This window comes from Maniola hyperantus, chromosome 15, assembly GCF_902806685.2.
Source record: "Maniola hyperantus chromosome 15, iAphHyp1.2, whole genome shotgun sequence".
Lineage (NCBI taxonomy): Eukaryota > Metazoa > Arthropoda > Insecta > Lepidoptera > Nymphalidae > Maniola > Maniola hyperantus.
In genome coordinates this window covers 294192-317042 of record NC_048550.1, presented here as the reverse complement: position 1 = coordinate 317042, position 22851 = coordinate 294192, and the positions used below count along the sequence as shown (strand labels likewise).

General features: G+C 41.2%; 4 protein-coding genes across 4 annotated transcripts; 1 reads left to right on the top strand and 3 right to left on the bottom strand.

Moving 5' to 3' along the window:
* Window positions 1–366: 366 nt before the first annotated feature.
* On the top strand, window positions 367–2088 carry LOC117988988 (uncharacterized). Its single transcript, XM_034976287.1, has 2 exons — window positions 367–700; window positions 1175–2088. The coding sequence occupies exons 1-2, from the start codon at window positions 367–369 to the stop codon at window positions 2086–2088; spliced, it is 1248 nt and encodes a 415-aa protein (XP_034832178.1).
* Window positions 2089–2869: 781 nt separating this feature from the next.
* Window positions 2870–4850, bottom strand: LOC117988863 (uncharacterized). The gene is made up of 2 exons (XM_034976132.2): window positions 4444–4850; window positions 2870–3964 (listed from the first exon to the last, which is right to left on the bottom strand). The coding sequence occupies exons 1-2, from the start codon at window positions 4784–4786 to the stop codon at window positions 3033–3035; spliced, it is 1275 nt and encodes a 424-aa protein (XP_034832023.1). The 5' UTR covers window positions 4787–4850; the 3' UTR covers window positions 2870–3032.
* Window positions 4851–7229: 2379 nt separating this feature from the next.
* On the bottom strand, window positions 7230–9326 carry LOC117988987 (uncharacterized). The gene is made up of 2 exons (XM_034976286.2): window positions 8779–9326; window positions 7230–8178 (listed from the first exon to the last, which is right to left on the bottom strand). Exons 1-2 carry the CDS (start codon window positions 9095–9097, stop codon window positions 7262–7264), a joined length of 1236 nt encoding a protein of 411 aa, XP_034832177.1. The 5' UTR covers window positions 9098–9326; the 3' UTR covers window positions 7230–7261.
* A 1031-nt stretch (window positions 9327–10357) lies between these two features.
* On the bottom strand, window positions 10358–21794 carry dx (deltex E3 ubiquitin ligase). The gene is made up of 11 exons (XM_069503326.1): window positions 21510–21794; window positions 20433–20646; window positions 19185–19321; window positions 18254–18458; window positions 17408–17656; window positions 16728–16888; window positions 16027–16138; window positions 15001–15302; window positions 14272–14432; window positions 13752–13860; window positions 10358–13064 (listed from the first exon to the last, which is right to left on the bottom strand). The coding sequence occupies exons 2-11, from the start codon at window positions 20629–20631 to the stop codon at window positions 12855–12857; spliced, it is 1845 nt and encodes a 614-aa protein (XP_069359427.1). The 5' UTR covers window positions 20632–20646; window positions 21510–21794; the 3' UTR covers window positions 10358–12854.
* Window positions 21795–22851: the final 1057 nt, after the last annotated feature.

The window sequence follows — 22851 nt, the reverse complement described above, 5'->3', positions numbered from 1 at the left end:
AAGTAAGATAACTATATCAAGTGGGGTATCATATGAAAGGGCTTTACTTGTGCATTCTAAAACAGAATTTTATTTATTTTTATGCATCATAGATTTTGAATTATCGTGCAAAATGTTGAAAAAATACGACTGTAGTACGGAACCCTCAGTGTGCGAGCTTGACTCGCACTTGGCCGGTTTTTTTTAATTTGCATCAGACCAAACTAGAGTCAATTTAAAATTATAAATTCGCAAATTGCCCCTGCTGGGAATTGAACCTGGGACCTCCGGCCTCCCATATCAGACCACAATGCTCACCACTGCTACATCCTTATTCCATTCCTTATCACTTGTTGTACTACAGTTGAAAACTGTTACTAGATAAACATGGATGGTGGAACAAAAAGGAAGACTCTACAAGATATTCTGACAGAAGAGCAAATTAATTGCATTATAAGCCAAAACTCAAAAACTGAATTCAAACTCCTTAAACATGAGCTGAGGTCGGCAACTGAGGGCATGTCGGGGTTCGTCGGAGACCACATCAAACTAACTCTTCACATAAAGGAAGGGGATTCGGTGAAGAAGAAGAAGATGCATTTATTTGTCAAGGCCATGCCGAGCGTGAATGCAGCTAAAGCTCGATTCATCAAGGATAACAACTTCTTTGGCATAGAAAGCTCGACTTACGAAATATTTGAAAACTTTGCAGATGAAGAATGTAAGTACTTACTACAATTTTTAGATTTCCGAACCGTACCCAAACTACAAAGGGTAAAAACGGAGCCCTATTAATGTCACTCTGCTGTCTGTTTGTCTATCTGTCTGTCCGTGTGTCGCTGGTCTCTAGCTCGTAGACGAAATTAGTTACAGACCTGAAAATTTGCTATTGGTGTAGGTAGAACGTTGACCCAAAACCAAATGTTGCGTTATAAATTATCCTTATTTGAACAACTAAGTTATACTGAAAACAATAATTCATAAAATAAGTAAGTACTTAGTTAGTTTGTAGGCTGCGAGCAAAAAATGATTTTTTTTTTGGGATTTTCTTTCACGGAATGTTGCGACTTGCGATGTTTAGCTCGGAAATGAGATATTTCAAGTGCGAGTCTGGCCTCGCACTTGGCCGGTTTTTTATTTTTATTACTTAAATATTTCCTAAACAGAAGAGTGAATTGAGAAAATCTTTTTTCAGTTTCAAATTCAAGTCCCTGGGGAGTGAAGGCTCTGATACACAATCATAACACGTTGGTGTTACCCGATCTGTCAGTGGAAGGTTACAGGACACCCACCCGACACCTCGACCTGGACCATGTGCTGGTCACACTGAAGTCCATGGCTCGGTTCCATGCCGCGTTTGCTAAACATCAAACAAAAGTCAACGCTAACCCTGAATTACATGAGGAATATGCGTGCTTTCTCAGAGATCCTCTATTCGTCGACTGCGGCTTTCTCCGGGCCGCTATTAGAACGACTACATGCGTCATAAAGGAGTTCTCTACAAATATCAAAAAATATCCTGTAAATCTAGAAGAGTCGATGACGAAATGGTTCTTAAACGCTTGTGACAGTTTAAGAAACTACGAAGACACTCTTAACGTGATTATTCATAAAGATTTGTGGAAAAACAACGTCATGTTCAATTATTCTGAAACTGAACCAGTCAACGCGGTTCTGATAGATTTCCAATGTGCTAGATACGCCCCTCCAGCTATTGATGTGTTGGTGTTCCTGTATTTCACTACATCGCGGGAATTTAGACAGAAGCACGAAAGGGACGTACTTGATCACTATTATTCCGTGTTTTGGGCGAGTATCGATGAGCTTACAAGACAACGAATGGTCGAATTGAATTACAATCGCCAGGAGTTCTTCAAATTGTGTGAAAAACTTCGCCCAGCTGGGATTATGGTCCCACTTTCGTTCTGTCCGTTCAATTTAATGTCGACGGCCGCAGCGCAAGAGTCGTTTAATGATCCGAATACTTTTTACAAGCATATTTCGGAAGACAGATGCGACTTAGTGTTGGAGTACGCTCGAAAAAATGAATATTACAAGATTAAGGTGCTGGAGATTTCTGAAGAATTCGTTGAAAGAAATCTACTTTAATTTTTAAATTGAATATTGTTAAGGTAAGGTAATGAGATGAATTAAAATATTTTTAACCGATTTCTGGAGGTTGTCTATCACGGCAAGGCTATTAATAATAAATAGTTTTTATATTTTGGTGAAATTATGCCAAGGGCCATCAATAAAGTATCAACCAGCTGCAGTATGTTTTAATCAAAGGCCATTCAGGCCCTCAAACAAGATGTCAATCTCGATAAGTATATTACGCGACAGGTTATGGTAGCAATCAGGGAGGGCATGACCCACACACCCGCACAGCCCCCGCGCTAGCCCGGTGCGGGTGAGCGCGGGTGACGTGCGGGTGTGCGGGGCGTCTCCCCGCGTCATACCCTGATTGCCATCTCGATCTGTCGCGGACTATACCTAAATGTCACCGTGAGATAGCCTAAATGTTATACTTGCTAGTCGTCTAGCCCGATATGGAGGCTGTGTGCGAGTCGCGAGTCGTGACTCGTGACACGTCCAAGATGGCGCGAACAGATGGTCTCACTCAGGGCAGCCATATTGTACCTATCCAACTTAAAAAATATATTCGTAAACAAGATCACCGCTGCAAGTTTGTCGGTTTATAGGTGAGGATATATCCATTGAACTATTATGTACTGATATATCCAGCTTTTCATTTTTTTATTCGTGAATGAGATTTCCGCCGCCGCCGCCGCCGCACCGCAAGGTTGTTTGCAAATTCTCTTAAAAACAAAAATGCTTATATTACTTAGGGAACTATATAGGTACTGTGATTAGATACTATAACAGGGAATAGGATGAAAGTAAATTATTATAAGTATATTTTTAAATATTTCGGGAATAAACTAATTTATATTTAATGATTCGATATTGTTATAGGTACCTACCTACAGTAAAATAACCTTAACCTTTCAGTAACATATCAATTTGCTATAAATTATACTCCACATTTACACTTACGCTGTTACGAATCTCTCGACGAATTCTTCACAAACTTCCAACTGCCTGTTTCTGTACTGGGAGTTTTCCCACGCGTGGGATATCACAGGCGCAGATCTGTCAACTGCCATACATTCTATGTACGTGTCGGGATCGTCAAATACCTTCTGAGCAGCGTCCGGATCCATTAAACAATACGGAAAAATCATTATCGCTACCACCATGCCAAACTTGCGAGCCTTCTCGCACCAAATTAAAAAAGCATCTTCATCATAGCTTAAATCTCGCATTCTCTGTTTCGTAAGTTCATCTACATTATCCGTGAATTCTGAATAATAATGTCTGAGGAGTACATTTTCATATCGATCACGAAAATCTCTAGAAGTGGTCAAATATAGCAGGGACATGACGTCGAATTCGGGAGGACCGTATCGAATACATTGGAAATCTAATAGCACAGCATTTGTAACTTCATCACCATTGTACTTAAACAGTATATTGTTTGCCCATAGATCTTTGTGAACGATTACATTAAGGGTATCTTTATATTCTTTAAGAGTATTACTGCCTTTAATATAAAGTTCGCATAACTTTGCTTCTAAATCTGCCGGGTATTGATCCTGTTTTGAGGAGAATTCTCTAAGAAAATTGTTGGTCAACTTAGCACCGCTTTTCACCCATAGCGTGTCACCAAAAGACATCGGTGGCTCTAACACTGTATCGCCGTATTTATCCATAAAATTATACCCGTGATCTTCAGATTTCTTTTTTGACTCGTATTTGGCAAATGCAGCGTGGAACAGCGCTACCGCCGATACAGTGGCGAAAATGTGATCTTTGTCGAGATATCGCTGCACCGGATATGTCTTGTAGCCCTGTTCACAGAGGTCAGGCATCACTAATACGTTATCGTTATGAATAAAGGCTTTTGTGTACCAGGAGTTCTGACCTGAAATAAATACAAATTGCTAATTAGTTCTCTAACAACAGTTTACAAAATACAACAACTCTTAAAAGTGTACAGGTCGAGATAGCAATCGGCGGGGGGACGCCCTGCACACCCACACAGCCCCTACGCTAATCCAGTGCAGGATAGTGCCTCATACATCCATTGCCATCTCGAACTGTCGCGTACTGTAGGTACCTAATTTTAATTTATTTCTATGAATGAAATAATGAAACAGTCAGTTACATTCTATAATTTAAAGTTATAGTCCTGACTCCCACACTAGGAGACCCGTATCTTGAGAGACAATTGGTACACAAAAAATGAAATATTCCATAGTACGAATTTCGGAATGAAAGCTAGAAAATTAGGAGGGATATGGGGTGTAGGGGAGCATTTCTGCTTTGACTACTACTGACAACATACAAAATTTATTGCTTACATATTATGGCTTAGCAGTTACAACTCATGCAAGAACTTACCCCCCATTTCCTGCATCTCTTCAAGCAAATTAAACATCAAGGCCTCTCTATTAAAAAACTGGTTTTCAACAATAAAATCTGCTTTTGGCCTGTTCACCAGCGGCAAAGTTTTGATAAACAAGTGTATCTTCCGCATACAATCATTTTCTTTTACATTAATTGTCATCTTAAAGTGGTCTCCAACGAAACCTTTGAGGCCATCTTCGGAAGCTAGTCTGATATGGTAATCAATAATTTCATATATTTGATTCGTCGTCTGTTTTACTATATGATGAAGTTCTTTTTCAGTTAATATGTCTTCTGTTTTCTTCAGTAGCTTCCCATTTTCAACACAAGTATCCATTTTGTCTTCCCGATGCACATCTGATCGTGTTTCTGGATAATGTCAAATGCTCGGCGACTAGGATGCACAGTGCACTTGCAGAATTGCTTCCTTGTCGGTGAATTATCCAATAATAGACGACAATCATGTAATATTGCACATAAAGAGAACTTTATATCTTATGCAGTAAGATTTTAAAAATAATAAGTTGCTTTCACTTGTTTTTTTTTAGAACATTGCTAGTACAGCCGCCGAATTCAATTCGGCTGGCCCGCGTTCGTGAAGCTTCAAGTTGTCTTCTCATCCTAAATTCCACGGTGCTTGAAGACCAAAGTCTTCAAACAGTAGGTAGGTACGTGTGCCACTGATGATCCGGATATGGATGGTACGTGAAACAGAGTAGGTAACTGACGGTAGGTAAACGGGAAAGCTGAAGTGCCAATGGGCAGGGCACATAGTTCAAAAATAAACGTTAAGGTCCCAAAACAAACGCCCCCAACTAGGTGCAACTCGTTTGATGTTTCTTTGTCCACTTGGTCGCCAACCTACCGGCAAAGATATGCCGCCACGGCTAAAGCCTCCCACAAGAGCAGACCTAAAGGTATCTTCATATCTAGGAGAAACTGGATGACTGACATATCATCAGCTCATTCCGCGGGGTCTAGAAATTTGCGATTTTTTTATTTGAACTTTATCTACTTACGTAGAAATCAGAAATCTACGTAAGGACAATAATACATGAACAAAATGATCTTTGCCATCGATAAAATAAACGTGTTTTTATTGAGCGTGGATATTTTCGCCATTTTTGTCGTCTGCGGGAATGTTAATTAGGCTTGTTGCGACACTGGGTGGAATGAGCGCCGTGGTGTGAACCAGAATTAGGTCAATGCTGCTCACTTTACTAGATAACTATATTTTTATGGTTCAATAAAATACTTCACTCTTACCAGTCTTGTTTTTGATGCTTGAAGTTAATTGAAAGTTGAAAGGATAAAGTTCAAATAAATTAAAAGTAAAGAAAAGTAAAAGCGCGTTTTAATGTAGGTAACAAAAAAATATATGAAAACATAATAGGTAGGTATTCTACCGCGTTTGCTAAGTGCTGATTGGCAGACTTCAACACCTTTGAGATTATTATGGAGAGCTTTCAGGCTGGATTCTTCACGGTGTTTTACTTCGCCGTTAAAGCAAGTAATATATAATATACATATAATTGCCAATTTGAGCCCATATATTTTGATTATGCAATTGTCACTCAACTGAAACTAAAGCAGTCTAAAGGAGATATTTTTATCTAACAAATGATGACTCTAATTTCGAACTTGTAACGGTTCATCAATTTCTGGGCCCAACGATATATGGGAGACGGTCGGTCTCCTTTGGCATGCAGAGCAGATAGCTATTATGACGTAGGCATCCGCTAAGAAATTTTTTTCGAAATTCAAACCCTAGGATGTAAAATAGGGGTTTGAAATTTTTGTAGTCCACGCGGACAAAGTCGCGAGCGTAAGCTAAGTAGTCGATTGATTTGGGTTAGGTACCTACCTAATCAGTAAACTACTTAGGTACGATCTACTGCGCAACTTCTGTCTGCAATCATGCATAAAGGAAACCTGTTATATACCTCGCCCTTCCTGGATCATGTATAAGTGATAGGACGTCAAGTGGAAAATTGTTGCCACATGTAGGTACATGTATGCAATCGGTTTTACCTTGGGCTACAGAGGTCCTGCAATCACTCCAAGATAATATCGCCTCCCTCCAACCGCACTGCACGCCACCGCAAACAATTTCACCATTTTTTTTAAAGAATATTAGCCATGATTCCCCTTTCCTATCCAACTAAGCTTCAGGCCTGTGCTAGGAGTGGGTACGACAATAGTGCAACGGGCGGGGTTTGGACCGCCGACCTTTCGGTTTTCAATCCACTCCTTTACCGGTTGAGCTATTAAGGCTCTGCTGACTACCTAAATTACCACCTGGGTGTTCGGCGATGTTCCCATTAGATTACAACATGGGGGTATTCAAGGGGTGGATCAACAAATTCCTAACAATGCTCTACAAATCCGCTGTCTCGGTCTAAAGGTATACATTATTTTCTGCCGCGTATACTGTACAATGATAGCTGCATCCTGAAGACGGATATATAGACTAGGTACTTTTTATTTCGGGCAATCAAAGAGAAACCCATGGGATTTTTAAAAAAACCCTAAATCCACGCGAGTGTAATCTTGGGCATCATCTAGTATCAAATAATTTGATACCAAACTCGACACATTTAAATATTTGTTATTTTATTTTATTTATTTTGTCACATGAAGTTAGGTACCTAGTTACTTAGTAAATCTAGTTCTTTTAAATAAAGTTCCGAATAAAGAGTCGGCTCACCGGCCATCCGAAGCAGTTCTACGTAGGTATGGCTCATTAATTAGTACAACTATGAAAGAATCTTGTTAAAAAAATCGCTAGATTGATCGAGTCAGTTTTCTCTCGCTACCTTTCCAAAACGTATTTTTCCACGAAGTCTTCGCTAACTTCCAATACCCTGTCTCTGAACTGAACATTTTCTCTGGCATGCTCTACCACCAGCATAGATCTGTCCTCCGTCAGGTGCTTCAGGTACGTATCTGGGTCATTGAACATCGACTTCCTCGCTTCAGCATCCATGCCGGCACAGGGAATATTCACATTCGCTTGGACTATTCCAAACATGCGGGCCTTCTCGCACCAGGTTAAGAATCCTTCAAAACCATAGTTCAAATTTTGCAGTCTCCTTTTAGTAGCAACGTCTAAATTCTCCGAGAATATTCCATAGTAATTCTGAAGAACCTCACTTTCATAACGATCCCGAAATTCTTTGGATGTATTCAAGTATAAAAACGACATCAGATCAAACGTAGGTGGAGCATAAGTGGAAAGTTGGAAGTCGACCAGCACAGCATTTATTGGTACATCATTTTGGTACTGAAACAGTACATTGCTCGCCCATAAATCCTTGTGAATAATTACACTGAGGGTGTCTTCATCATTTATAAGACTGGTATAACCTTGAATGTAGAGTTGAGATAGTTTTTCTTCCAAATCTGCAGGATAATGTTTTGCTTTCGATGAAAATTCTTTAAGAACCTTGTGAGTGACTTTAGCTGCAGATTTTAGCCATGGAAAGTTGCTAAAAGGCTCGTTAAATAAGCCATTTTCGTCGAGAAAGTGTGGTTTTCTTTGGTTTCGTTTTGTGAAGTAGTTGGCAAAGGCTGCGTGGAAGCGGGCCAGCGAGTCGACCGCCACGAGGATGTGGTTGCGATCAAAGCATGTTTGAGATGAACGTGTCTTGTAACCGTGGATGGACAGATCTGGCATTACCAAAATCTTCTCCGTATGAATTACTGCTTTGGTGCACCAGGGATTTACATCTGCAATAAAATAAAATACCTACACTTATTATTTGTATCATTTATAGGTAGGTATCTACTTACCTGACTAGGAACCTACTTATAATAACAGTGTATCTAGACGATTTCTGTACATTAAAATATATTTAGAAAAAAATTTAATCGGAAGGAACATTAATCGATATAAACCCCAAAACAATTTTTTTTTAATTTTCGTCTGTGTGTCAATTCAACTCAGATTTCATTGGACAGAACAATCGTTGGGGTTAGAAACTTGAAATTTTAACAATAATATTATGTTACTTTTATGACGTAGGTACCTAAGCACTCAATCATAAAGGATTTTTTGGAAATTATGCCCCTAAGCAGATGTTAGATAAGAGAAGAACGTTTGTAAGTACGTCACTTTTCAAGTGGTACCTACCTACATATTTGAATTATCGGGCAAAAATGAAGAATACGTGTTTCAGGATCTTTGAAATTCCATCCCATCACCGATTTTTTAGGGTACGAGTTGATCATGATGATGATGATGATGAAAGCTTACGGTAAACGGAAAATTGCAGAAAAAAGCAGACGTATCGAGTTTGTTTTAAAATATTAAAGCAAGTATACACTTACAGTCAACCTCCTGAATATCTTGAAGCAACTGAAAAAACAACGCTTCCTTCTTGTAAAACTGGTTCTTCTCTATGAAGTCGGCTTTCGGCTTATTCCCCGTCGGCACTGTCTTGACGAACAAATAAATCTTTCGCACAATATTGTGCTCATTGACGCACAGCGTCATCCTGTAGTGTTCGCCGAGGTAACCAGCTACGCCGTCCTCGCAAGCTGGTTTGAGATCGCAACTGACAATTTGGGAACCAGGTGCGGACATTCGAGCTGCTACGTCATGAAGCTGTTCCTCCGTCAAGATGTCAAATACGCCTTTCTTCTCCATTTTGAATATTTTGGTAACTTCAGACCCGATCTAAGTAAACTTATTGAAAAATCCTATTACAATGTAAAGGATTATTGAAATGATAAGGAAGCTTGGGAATGAGTTGCTTAACGGCTTTGTGATAGTTCTAATAAATTTAAGTGATTTTGTAAAGTGGTGATAGTAAAAAGAATACCCGGCTGAGTTTGTTGTGGGCTCTTCTCAGACCTGGCGCGTTTGGAACCCTCGTAGCTTTCGTTTTAAGTTCGCGTAAAGTTATCACCACTATATCATCTTACAAAATGCAACAACCGACTGTCAAAAAGTGTAATATATTAACTATTTTGAATAAACCGTTTGATTTGATCTGAAAGTCTTGGGACGTCTGGCGAAGGCCTGCTAGTACTGCTACCCAGGAGCCTAGTGATTTGGGTGTAGCATGCGTTGGCTTATTGTATTTATATGGCGGATGTAGCCTGCAGGTGGATTTCCCGACAGCATAATTTACACGCATGGATGAAATCAGTAGTGTCGAACGTTGCTTATTATACAGTTCTAATATTTTTCAGGGTTCCGTACCTCGAAAGAAAAAAAGAGACCCTTATAGGATCACTTTGTTGTCTGTCTATGTGTCCGTCTAGTGTGTCAAGGAAACATATAGGGTACTTCCTGTCCTAGAATCACAAAATTTGGAAGGCAGGTAGGTCTTATAGCACACGTAAGCGAGTGCTATAAGACCTTCCAAATTTCCCCTTAGGGGAAAATCTGAAAACCATGGATTTGTGGTTAAATCACCAAAAAAAATTTAAATGTGTTCAATGAACAAATAATTACCTACTATTTACTATTTACCATACTGTAGAGTATCATAATATGAAAGGGCTTTACCTGTAGGTACATTCTAAAACAGTTTTGTTTTATTTTTATGCATTATAGTTTTTGATTTATCGTGAAAAATGTCAAAAAATACGACTATGTGCCCTCGGTGCGCGAGTCTGTCTCGCACTTGGCTGGTTTTTTTGTGGTATCTTATCAGTACCTAATTAATCATTAGTAGGTACTATAACCTATCTTCGTTTTTGCTAGAGTTATCCTATATAGATATCTAGTGGTTAGTGACTCAAAATGGTTAGCGACCACTCAGATTTTTGTCTTTGTCATTTGTATGAGATTGCGTAACAGAGAGAGCGCTATACTAACTTCTTTCCGTGGATAGACACGTACGTGGTACAAAGAGGTCGAGAGTTACCTATTAAATTAGTAGGTAAATAAAACCAACACTTGTATAATGTAAATTTATTTACTTATTTACTCAATAATATTTAAAAGGTTCATTTATATCTTGTAATATGCTTATAATATAACTGCTTTAGCATCAATTCTACCTATACAATAAAAACATTTCATCTGAAATGGTAAAGCTTTTCTTCGGAAGATATGTTAAAGGAAGACTGGATACCTCGCTTGTTACAATTGTAAAGGTCACGAAAGTTGATATTCGATCTCCGGAATATGTGCATATGCACGATAAGCTCTAACTAGGGATGCAACGATATATCGGAGAACCGATAAATATCTATCTATCGAAGCCTAAAATATCGATATCAACTAAACATTGATATCGATATATTGATATGGAATAAACTCAATAATATCGTAACGAAATATCGAAATTACCCACCCAAATTCACAAGATTACAATTAATAAAATTGAATTAAATGCAACGTCGGTCTAAAAAGATTGATGGCAGCCAGATCTTTAAAAAACCATTGATTGGTCTCTGCTTTAATGTCCTTAATCTGTGGTGACGGTGGTGACTGAGCCATGGAACGCGCCTAGTGGCTCGTGCGAAGCTACCGAACGCAATCCAGTGTGAGTTCCGGAGCAGTAATTTTTTTAATAATTATTAACCTACAAAACCTACGAACCTATAAAAATAAAAATATCAATAAGTATCGATATATCGGCGTACTATACCTACCGATATATCAAACTCGACCTATTTCAATATATATTAATATCGATAATATATTTTTTGTAAACCTTGCATCCCTATGCATAACGCGTATAACGCTGCCTTCTTTATCAACTTTCGTGACGTGTACTGTAATACATTACAGAAATACAGTTAACACTAAGGCACTTACTGGCAAGATCTATATAATCTAAATTATAGATTAAATAATGTAAATATATTCAGAATAGTCGTATTTGAGTCAGTCTTAAATATAACAAGATGTAAAGTTAAAAATTAATTTAATAACTATGTATTCTTGGCATAGTGTTGGAAGCCCATAAATTCTAATGGAATAATATTGGAAGACTATGAATTCTACTGGAATAATATTGAAAGACCTTGAATTCTACTGGAATAGTCTTGGAAGACCATGAATATTACTGCAATAGTGTTGGAAGACCATAAATTCTACTGGAATATTTTAGCGTTTAAATTATCGTGAGTGATTTCCATTATACATATTATATGTAGTTGAATAGTGTTGGAAGACCATAAATTGTAATGGAATAGTCTAAGAAGACCATGAATACTACTGGCATAGTCTTAGAAGACCATAAATGCTAAACGAATAATATTAGAAAAACATGGAAGACTTGAATCTTATATTTAGGCCAGCATATGGCCAGGTTCTCTAAATACTGAATTTCTGCCTGACTATCGATTTAAAATATCGATCGAAATATCATATAAGACTTAAGACTCGAGAAACATCCTGACGTAACGAATTGTATCGATTTATTACCTAAATTGTAATTTTCAATCTTGTTATAACGTAGTTTTGTATTACATAATATTATTTACAAGATATTTGTCATTTACACATACATTACATATAGAGATAACATCATGCAACATTGATTGTTGTAAAACATACAAACATACTGTCACACATCAAAATGGATTTGTTGCAAAACTTAAATGAGTTAAACAATAAAATAATTTAACTAATTTATTAGTATACTACGTCTGTCTTTAAATATATATAAATCTAATACTACACATAAATAGAACAAAAATATGAGATTTACGTAAAAATAATAGTGGAAATATATAGCTGATAAATGCAGATCTTTCCCAGTCTAGTTTACTTAACGAGACTTGTTTAGTTTAAAATATTGAAAGGACAAAGTATTGATAACGTTTGGAAATGGAACTTCGTATTGTGAAGCGAGATGAAAGTTACAACAAAGATGACGGCAGCTCATGACACGTTATGAAAACTTTTCAAAATCATGTTACTCACTGTGCAGTAATGTTGCACGTCAGGCGAGCGGATAGTGGCACCAGCAAATTGCACTGACTGTCTTTTGTCGGTACTAAAGTGTCGATATACCTCAAGTATTGTCGTTAAAGTCACTGTGGCAGGGAATGTAACGGTCGTGTTGAGCATGTGGAGGTTTGAGCAGCAACCTCGAGAGGTGGGCGAGTAGTCTGAGCAGCGGGCGCGATGGGCGCGGCGGCAGGTAATGATGCCGAATATTGAAACGCCCTAACCTTAGTTGTTATAGTTGCTGTCGGAAAGGTCACTATGGTAAGGAATGTTAGTAGTACTGAGCATGTGGAGGCAAACATTATTCGTAGTCAGTTTATTGCAGGAACCTCGAGAGGTGGGCGAGTAGTCTGAGCAGCGGGCGCGGCGGCAGGTAATGACGCCGAATGTTAAAATGCCCTAACCTTAGTTATGTTATAGTTGTTGTCGGAAAGGTCACTATGATATGGAATGTAAGTTGTGATGGTCGTGCCGAACGTGTAAAGAAACATCACTCGTTCTCAGTTTCCCGCAGCAACCTCGAGAGGTGGGCCAGCAGCCTGGGCAGCGGGCGCGGCGGGTGCGGCGGCAGGTAGTGCTGCGGCGCGGCGGGCGGCGGCGGCACGCGCCACGCCACCACGTGCTCGCGCCCCGTGGTCTGCGACGCGCTCACCGTGAACAGCACGTGCCGCTCCCACGCCGCGCGCAGTGCCGACAACACCTAAAGAAGCCATCAGGAGTGGTGAGACCACATACAGAATCAACGCTATACTTAGTTTCGCTCAATGATCTGGGTTGTTGCTCATAATAAACGAAACGCTAGATATGGAAACGTTAGTTCGTGACATGCCATTTTTCATTTAGTCTCCATCCCCAAAATATAATATGGGAACTTATTTTGCCGACGACTAATAGTTGTACCTGATAAAAGAAATTGGCAGTGTTAAGTATTTTCCTCGACCTATGTAGCGAAACGAAATCTGAGTAGGCGAGCTGAATGAAGAGGCCATTTAAAAACTTGATCTTTAATCATCATTATCAATTTTTCTTTTGGACGTCACATCCCCGGCCACCCTGTGTATATATACATACGTATATTATGTGTATTTACTTTATTTAATTAGTACACCCCTTCCGCTTTCTTTAATTTTTATTATATCCTCTACTCTAAGGTTGGCTGGAAGAGATCGCTATTTTAGCGATAAGGCCGCCTACTTGTACATGCTATATTTGTTATATGTCTATTGTTTTGGTTTTGGTGTACAATAAAGCATATTTTACTTTTACTTTACTTTACTTTAACCTTAGTCGCCACCCTATTAAATATATGGAACCCATTTTATTTTTTCCCAAATTACAGTTAATTTGCTGCCAGTTTAATTAAATACGACCCAAAATAATATATTACCTCTCTGCCTAAAGGTGTGTCCGGCAACAGCGAGTGTCGCGGGAAGCCCACGGCGTAGTAGGGCGCGCCGGGCAACGGGTGACGCGGCCCTTGTCTGCCCGACTGGAAACTGGAATGGACACTCTGTTTGAAAACTGACGCTCGATATCCATTATCTATAATCTATGTAATTGTATATCCGGCTCGAAGGACCAAAACCATGTTTAGAATAAGTAGCCAATGGACAGTCAGTGTTTCTAAATGTAGCCCAACCAAACTCTGTGTAGAGAACCAAAGTTACCGACATATCGGATTGCGCAGCTGAAGTGACAATGGGCAGGCCATATAGTCGGAAAACCCGATAAAAGTTAGAGTCCTAAGGTGCTAAAATGGCGACCTCACACGGAAAGCGCAGCGTTGGAAGACCCCCCCACTAGTCGGACAGACATCAGTCGCAGGTTAGCGGCGACGCAAGACCTATGTCCAGCAGTGGAGTCTGATGATGGTGATGAGCTGTGTGCTACATAGAAGTGAGGCTCACTTGTAAGTGACGAGGATGGAGGCGGAGTCGGGCGGGTGTCCGGGCAGGCAGGCGGGCTGGCGGCGCCACGCCATGGAGCCGGGCGGCTGCTCGCCGAACACGCGCGGCGAGCGGCGCCCGAACTCGTGCCCGCACACTATGCACTCGATGTACGGGCTCTCCTGCGCACCGAACATTTCACATCACATTATACTCATGTTTCTCTGGCTGGAGAAATCAAACGCAATAAGTCTCACGTCACGGGCCCCAGGATATTCCAAGCGTTACTCCCGAGCGAGGCGAGGGTGTTGCATCTAGAATCCTGAGTGAAGTGCGGGGTTTAGGGGCGCCGAAGACTAAGACAGTATTACCCCCAAGTTCAATATTCTACTTTTCACACCTTGCGAGACAATAAAATCAAAAGCTTCGTATGCTACCTACGGCTTGCTTACCTACCTTTACGGCTGCCATCATTGACACAACTTGACATTTTAATTTCAAGTTAAATAAATGATTAATTTCAATAACACCACAATATAACGTTTCGCAGATAAGCTTCGGAGGGATTTTTAATAATCTGTCTTTACTCTATGGTTCATTTATTTATTTAATTCATTATCACTTTATTGCACGCACACACACACACACACACACACACACACACACACACACACACACACACACACACACACACACACACACACACACACAAGACAAACATCGAAAAACATACAATGCCCTGCAACTCACCCCTCGCTCCCTCAGTCGGTCGAGGTGCGCGCGCAGACACCTGAGATGCAGCACGTGGTGGCACGCGAGCGCCACCACGCGCACGTGATGCGCGCGCGAGTCCGCCAGCGGGCGCGCGCACACCCAGCACAGCGCGCCCCACTGCGGGGACACCTCCGACACCCAGCGCCACACCTCCTCCTCCCCCGCCTCCTCCATCCCCTCCCACGTCTCCCCGTCCCCCTCCGTCGGGTCCCCCTCGCTTTCCGACGTTCCCGATATCCCGAGGGTTAGATCATGTAAGTCGGAACTCAGTTGGCACTCTGTTGACAAGAGATATAGTGTTCAGCCAAATCAAAAGTTAATCTTCTCACATTTTAGAGCAACTGGAAGAAATTTCTCTCCAGTACAGATAAGTCATCATGTCAAACACATACATACATATACATAGTACATTTTTTTTTTTATTCAGATACAAGTTAGCCCTTGACTGCAATCTCACCTGGTGGTAAGTGATGATGCAGTCTAAGATGATAGCGGGCTAACCTGGAAGGGGTATGGCAGTTTTTATTAAACCCATACCCCTTCTACACGGCATAGTACCGGAACGCTAAATCGCTTGGCGGCACGGCTTTGCCGGTAGGGTGGTAACTAGCCACGGCCGAAGCCTCCCACCAGATCAGACCAGAAATTTAGAAATTATAAAATTCCAAACCCCTGCCAGGAATCGAACCCGGGACCTCCCAATATTAAGACCACAGCGCTCACCACTGCGCCAGGGAGGTCGTCAAACATACAACGTACATGTCAAAATAAGGTCCTCGTTAGGATAGGTAATTTTCAAAAATTCTTTCTTAGCGGATGTCTACATCATAATAGCTATCTGCATGCCAAATTACAGCCCGATCCGTCAAGTAGTTTGAGCTGTGCGTTGACAGATCAGTCAGTCAGTCAGTCAGGTTTTCCTTTTATATTCTACATTCTCAAAATCTCGCTGATCGGCTGTTCCAGCATACCGGGTAAATGGAAATAAAAATGCAAGCTCACCCATGTTCCTGTCGTGAGTGGAAACCAGCTGGTCTGAGTGGTGATTGGGCGTCGGCCCGAACACGTCATCGCTTCCCGCACTGCAGTTGAGCAGCTCCCCCACTGACCCTTGCTGAAATACAAACATACGCATTGGTGGTTCCTCTGGTACTGCAAATGTTCATGGGCGGCGGTAATCACTTAACATTAGGTGACCCGCCTGCTCGATTGCTCGCCATTTTTAATTTAAAAAAAAACAAGTACAGTACGCGGCAGAAAGTAATGTACATCGACCTTTAGAAAGGGAAGCAGATTTGTAGAGCATTGTCTCTGTCGTTGAGACCGACAAACGTCATATATATGAGTGACAGAGACATCGCTCTACAAAGCCGTCATTCTAAAGTCTTCAATTCTCCTATGAAGTTGGTTCCATTATCGCTATATAAGCCTGTGCAATGACCGCGTCTTGCCACGAAACGCTTAAAGGCTGCGAAAAAAAATTACTACCGTTATAGTCTTAGTGTCGTAGTGTGTTCTAGAAGTCATAAAAATAGACAAAGGAATGTTAGTGGGAGGAGCCACTGCATGGCGGCGGCGCAAGACTGTGGCGTGTGGAAGTCCCTACAAGAGACCTAAGTCCAACAGTGCACGTCTATCGGTTGATAATAATGATGACGACGACTTCGACCCTTGGATGTTCTCATCAGCAATGCACTATTTACCTGCAAGCTCTCTTTGCTCTCGTGGCTGAGGTAGGTGGACACCGTGTCCACACTGTGTCGCCGGCCAGACCTTGTGCTGCTACACTCAGTGTCAGTGTGTCGCTGCTCTTCGGCGCTTTGCTGCTGTTCCACGACTACTGCTGCTGTTTTGTTGTTGTTACCTATTGAAAGTCAATCATTATAAGACATTGTTACTAGTTTTTGGTGCACATTTAAATCCAACTGCTTTTCATCCCACTTCTGATGTTAGACCACTATACCACAAATATCTTGGCAAAACAAATTTTTTGATATTTTTAGTAAATGAATGACAAAACTATTTATGAAAACTGTCTTATCTATACTTATAATGCTACAGTTTAAGAATTACTTCACATACTACGTCATTTACTACTGAGCACGGGTCTCCTCTCAGAAAAAGAGGGGTTGAAATAAATAAATGCGCAGCAATGCGCGGGACTCCAATTACTTTTGTACGTGGCATAATATAATTATTAATCTAATCTTTGAAAAGAGCAACAAACGAGGTTCTTGCTGGTTTTTCTCGGTAGGAAGGGCATTCTGTACCTATTGTAGATGCATTTAACGAGTCAAAAATAGTTGTAAAAATTTATTTGAATAAGAAATATTTCTATTCTATTCTAAGCTAAGATTAGTCTGAAACTAATACAAGAACTTACTACTAAATATATTGAGGTTGTGCAGAATTTGTCGAGCCAATCCTGGCTTCCTATCCTTGGGCGAGGCACTCCTGGCCCCACACCTGTCCCGGGGTGGTGCAGATTTAGATGACTGTATAGATTTGGAAGACTGCATCGATTTGGCTGACTGTACGGATTTGGCAGATTGTATGGATTGTACGGACTGGATGGATTGCACCGAGTGCACGCTGGAGCCTGTGTGCTGTTGAGGTATTCGCGGTCTTCGACCTGTCAACAAGAAACTTGTATAATATACATAGTCCGCGACAGGTCAAGATGGCAATCGGAGTATGAGGCGGGGGGACGCCCCACACACTCGCCCGTCACCCGCGCTCGCCCGCACGTTAGCACAGGGGCTGTGCGGGTGTACGAGGCGTTCCCTCCCCGATTGCCATCTCGACCTGTCGCGTACTATACTTATGTATAGATTAGTCCCAAAATTTTAAATAAATAAAGAAATAAATAAAAGTTTGTGCTAGCTTTTTGTAAATTTTTATAGTTGTCATATTAAATTATGAAAATAAAAATCTTTACTAACATTGTAACTAATATCAAAAAGCAAAAGGTGGTTTAAGACGTGGGCCCCTAATCAGGAGGATCCCGGGTTCGCACCGCTAACTTTTCGGAGCTATGTGCGTTTTAAGCATTTAAGTATCACTTGCTGTAAAAACATGAAGAAAAACATTATGAAGAAACCTGTAAGCCTGAGAGTTCTCCAGAATGTTCAGAGATGTGTGAAGTCGGCGAATCCACACTTGACCAGCGTGGTTTGTTATGGTCCAACCACTCCTCCAGACGTTGCGCCTGGGTGTAATGTGGTCTTACCGTCGACATGCGGTCGGTCGGGCGGCGCGGGCGGCGGCGGCTCGGAGCGCGCCAGCGGGTAGGGCGGGTGCGCGGCCCTGCGCAACAGCCGCAAGGCGCATCCCCGCGGCCCTCGCGCCGTCATGCTGCACAGGCAGAGCAGCCAGCCCTCCCACTGCACGGCCTCTGAGCCCACCGTCCACGACTCCTCCAGCCGACATTGCACCTGGATGTGCAGGTAAGGATACTGGATTTACAATTTTTTTATTTTTATTTTATAGACTAGCGCTTGGCTGCAATCAGACCTGGGTAGCAAGTGATGATGCAGCCTAAGATGGAGCGCGCTTGCCTAGAAGATGCCTATTTACTCTTGTCTTGAAGGTACCCATATTATAATTCGGTGGGAAAACTGATGCTGGAAGGGTGTTCCAAATATCTAAAATTCTGTGTATGCTTGTGTAGTAGTAGAACATAATGTTAGGCTAGGTAAGGCCATGTCGGATAAGTTTCAAAACATATTATATTGGGGTTTCATCAATACAATAAAAACATAAAATAAAAATGAATTGACACTTATTATAAAATATTTTGTTGGGAAAACTAAATAGTCTCAAAATTAGGTAACTGAAGGCTACTGCAGAATAGGTTTCTACAGATAAGGTACAAATATATGTATAATTTTAAACTAGTCGATGCCCGCAAATTCATCTGCTTGGATTAAGTCTTTGAAAATCCTGTGGCAAGTGGGAACTCTTTAATTTTCCAGTGTAAAAAAAGTAGCCTGTGTCACTTTCCATGTTTTTGACTATATCCATGCAAAAAATCACGTCGTTCCGTGGGTCCGTTGCAACGTGATTGAAGAACAAACCAATAAACCAACAAACAAACACACTTTCACATTTTTAATAGGGGTAGTGATATCTAGCCAAGTATAAGTGTGTTCAATACCCACCTCCATGGGCAAGGGGTCATATCGCAGCTCAGCGGCTCGCGGGGGGTCGGCGAGGCGCGCCCACTCCCAGCGCGCGCCGCGGCCCCCGGGCGACTGCACGCTGTAGCACGCGCGACGCACGGCGCACTCGCCCACTCCTGTATCATGGTCCATATACCAGGGTTGTTGCTAATACCATGTTATTACAAGTTCACATCCGCGGATGTCTGTATTAATGCGAATGTTCGGCATTTGCGGACGCGGATGCGACTATCCGTAACACCCTTGTCAGGTACCATTTTACACTTTTTGATTGGTCAGTTAGTGAATGAAGATATCAACTAGGAAACAAGCGCGAAGCACGCGCCACTCTGTGATAAGCTGCTACAATCAAAAGCTGTGATAGCCTAGCGGCACAGCCTTGAAATATACAGTCCAATTACGAATGTACTTGTACAGAGCAACGGTGGGGTGGGTTGCGGAGCGCGGGCGGCGCGGCCCGCTGCCGGCTGCACACAGATTCGCGTAGTCTGTGTGATTGATGGACGAGGGTTTACGTGAGCGTAGTTTTAAATATTTTAAGTGTCGTTTAGTAAGTTCTATCATAAAATGGTGCATTACTGTTGTGTCTACGGATGCTATACGAATTCTAAACAGAACAAGGGTCTAAAATGTCACCGATTTCCCCGCGATTTTAATCCCAATTTTGTGACAACCCTTTCATACGTGTTCCTACGCAAATGCGTAGGAACACGTATTACGAGCGGCGGCATCTCTCGACTTCAAAGGCGTCGAACAACTGTTAGTATGAGCTAGCGGTTAGGACGTCCGCCTTCTAATCGGAGTTCCGGGGTTCGATCCCGGGCACGCACCTTTAACTTTTCAAAGTTATATGCGTTTTAATTAATTAAATATCACTTGCTTTAACGGTGAAGGAAAAAATCGTGAGGAAACCTGCATGCCTGAGTTCTCCATAAATCCTTCCCACTCTGAGAGGAGACCTGTGCTCAGTAGTGAGCCAGCGATGGGTGAATCATGATGATGATGATGACTTGTTGCAAATATGAATCTGCATCCGTAAAAGCTCTGCATTAATTGATGCAGATGTCTGAATTAATGCGAATGTTCCGCATTTGCGGATGCGGATGTGAAAATCCGTGTACAACATGTATTTAAATAAAATGTTCAAATTAAAAAGTCAAGTATAGTATACAGTATGTGGCGCAGAAATGGCTTTGCATCAGCAGTTAATGAGTCAAGTTGTTTTACCGGGCGTGTCCGAGCTTTGTGTGAGGGTGCGCAAGTTGACATAGTGCCCCTTGAGTGCCGGCTCCGCGTCCGACAGCACCACTCGCGTCAGCTTCTTGGCATGCGCCCGCTCCAGGGTCCGCGCCACGCCGGGCGAGTGTGGCAGCCACTGGCCCTCGTGCTGCCACTCCCACACCACCACACAGTGCACGGACGACATCCCTCACAACATTACCTGAAACAATAATTCACATCTAAAAATGTCTTCATTTATAAGGTTACATACCAAAAAAACAACCTTAGCAACCTTAACAGTAATGCCACAGTAATGCTATCGACTTAAAATCTAAATATATAAAAGGAAAAGGTGACAGACTGACTGACTGACTGATCTATTAATGCACAGCTCAAACTACTGGACGGATTGGGCTGAAATTTGGGATGCAGATATGACATAGGCATCTGCTAAGAAAGGATTTTTGAAAATTCCCCCCCTAAGGGGTAAAATAGGGGTTTGAAATTTGTGTAGTCCACTCCGACAAAGTTACGAGCATAAATTAGTTTGGAATAGTTGAAGTTTGGAATATACATTAAAATATTTGAAATAGTTTTAATGATTGCCCAAAATATATCATTATTAAAATCACTTTTGGAAGTGAATAGGCATCTTCTAGACAAGCGCGCTCCATCTTAGGTTGCATCATCACTTGCCACCAGGTCTGATTGCAGCCAAGCGCTAGTCTATGAATTTAAAAAAAAAAGATGGTGATAACTATTTCAGTTATCTTAAAACTAAATCTATATTCTGGAAGAACCCTACTCAGAGAAGCCCACAACAATTTGGATATTTGTTTAATAGTTACTTGGAAATTCATTAATGAAATTGTTTATGCAAGCTGATAGCAAGCAAACATGTGATAAGTCTGTTGCTCTTTAGTAGACTTAATAGTCTACTTTTTTCATAAAATAGTAAGTACCTAATTTTGTGCTTATAGTCTTAGACCCTAAGGACTTAAGACATTTAAATATTCTACATGTAGTTTTGCTAAGTATACACTAAATTGAAAAGATAAAATTAAACAAATTCGACGCACATACCACATCTTATTAGTTCCAATCAACTTTAACTCGACGCTCAGTAATCAATCAAGTCTTGTTAAAACAATAATTCACCAACAATTCACTGTGCACACCAAAAACAACAGTTACAAAACTTTGTGATGACTACTTTTGAGTTCCAACTTCTAACAAAATGCTTAGATCCGGTAGACATTTAAAACTTGTTATGGACTCGTTACTTATACTGCCTATGTAAATCACAAGTTTTTATTTGTGAAAGGCAAGAAATGAGAACTCGAGATTCGAGAATCGAGATGAGATAAATTAAAAATTAGACGTTTGTCGCTTGACATCGATTCTTGACATTCTTGACATTGGTTTTGGTTTGACCATATTGGTTTTGGTTTGACCATGACATTTATCTGACGCATCAATCCTTGTTTTTTTTTTTTTAATTTATTTTACTGCCCTGGATAACAGTCCTTTAAGGCCAATCAATCCATGAATCCCTAGAATCCACAGATCAACTGAAACAGGAATATCGGGCGTACACTCTCAACGAGACAAGACGATTGCGGGCCTGTAAAGAGGTTCCAAGACTTCCAAGCCAGTCAAGCGGCTTGACGTCAAGCACGTAGATTTTGCTTGAGTCAAGCGTTTAGACCGTTTACAATGTCTGCTTAATGCTTGTGTCAAGCGTTTACGTGTTTGACGCGTGATTGATGCAACTTTATATTTTTTGCTGCGACGTTCGTCGTTCACGTCGGCTTGATCAAGCATAGCTCATTTGCACGTCAACTGTCAGACATGGTGGACGTCAGTCGTCAACACTTTGTTATGTGACAACAGTAAAAATTATTATAGTTAGTAGCGAACCGCGCCCGGGATTTATTATTTTATTATTACGGGAGATGCCCCCGAACTCAGGAAAAGTTTGACCTCTGGACTAACTACTTACTAATACGTACAACGATCACGTAGTGAACTATAAAAAATGCCTCTTGCTGCTTGACGGGTGCATCAAGCAGCTTGATGGGCGCATCAAGACGCTTGATCAAGTAAACCATATCTATGTGCTTGACGTCAAGCCACTTGACCGACTCGGAACCTCTTTAGCGTTAGCTGCGTCGGTGTTGCTCTCCCAAGTCTCACCGCAACTCGAAAGAGATGATTTAGACGCTGACGTACTGAAAAGAGATCGTTAGTATTTTAAGCACCTCCTCAGTCCTGTGTCAAAACCATGGATCTAGAATATAAACTCAAAACTCTCATGTTGTGCCTCGTGGCTTCGTGCTCTTTCTATGCTTTCGTACACTCTCGTTTGACAAATTGACAATATTTGTGTTTTCTGCCTTATGCTGAGGCCTTATGTATAAAACCA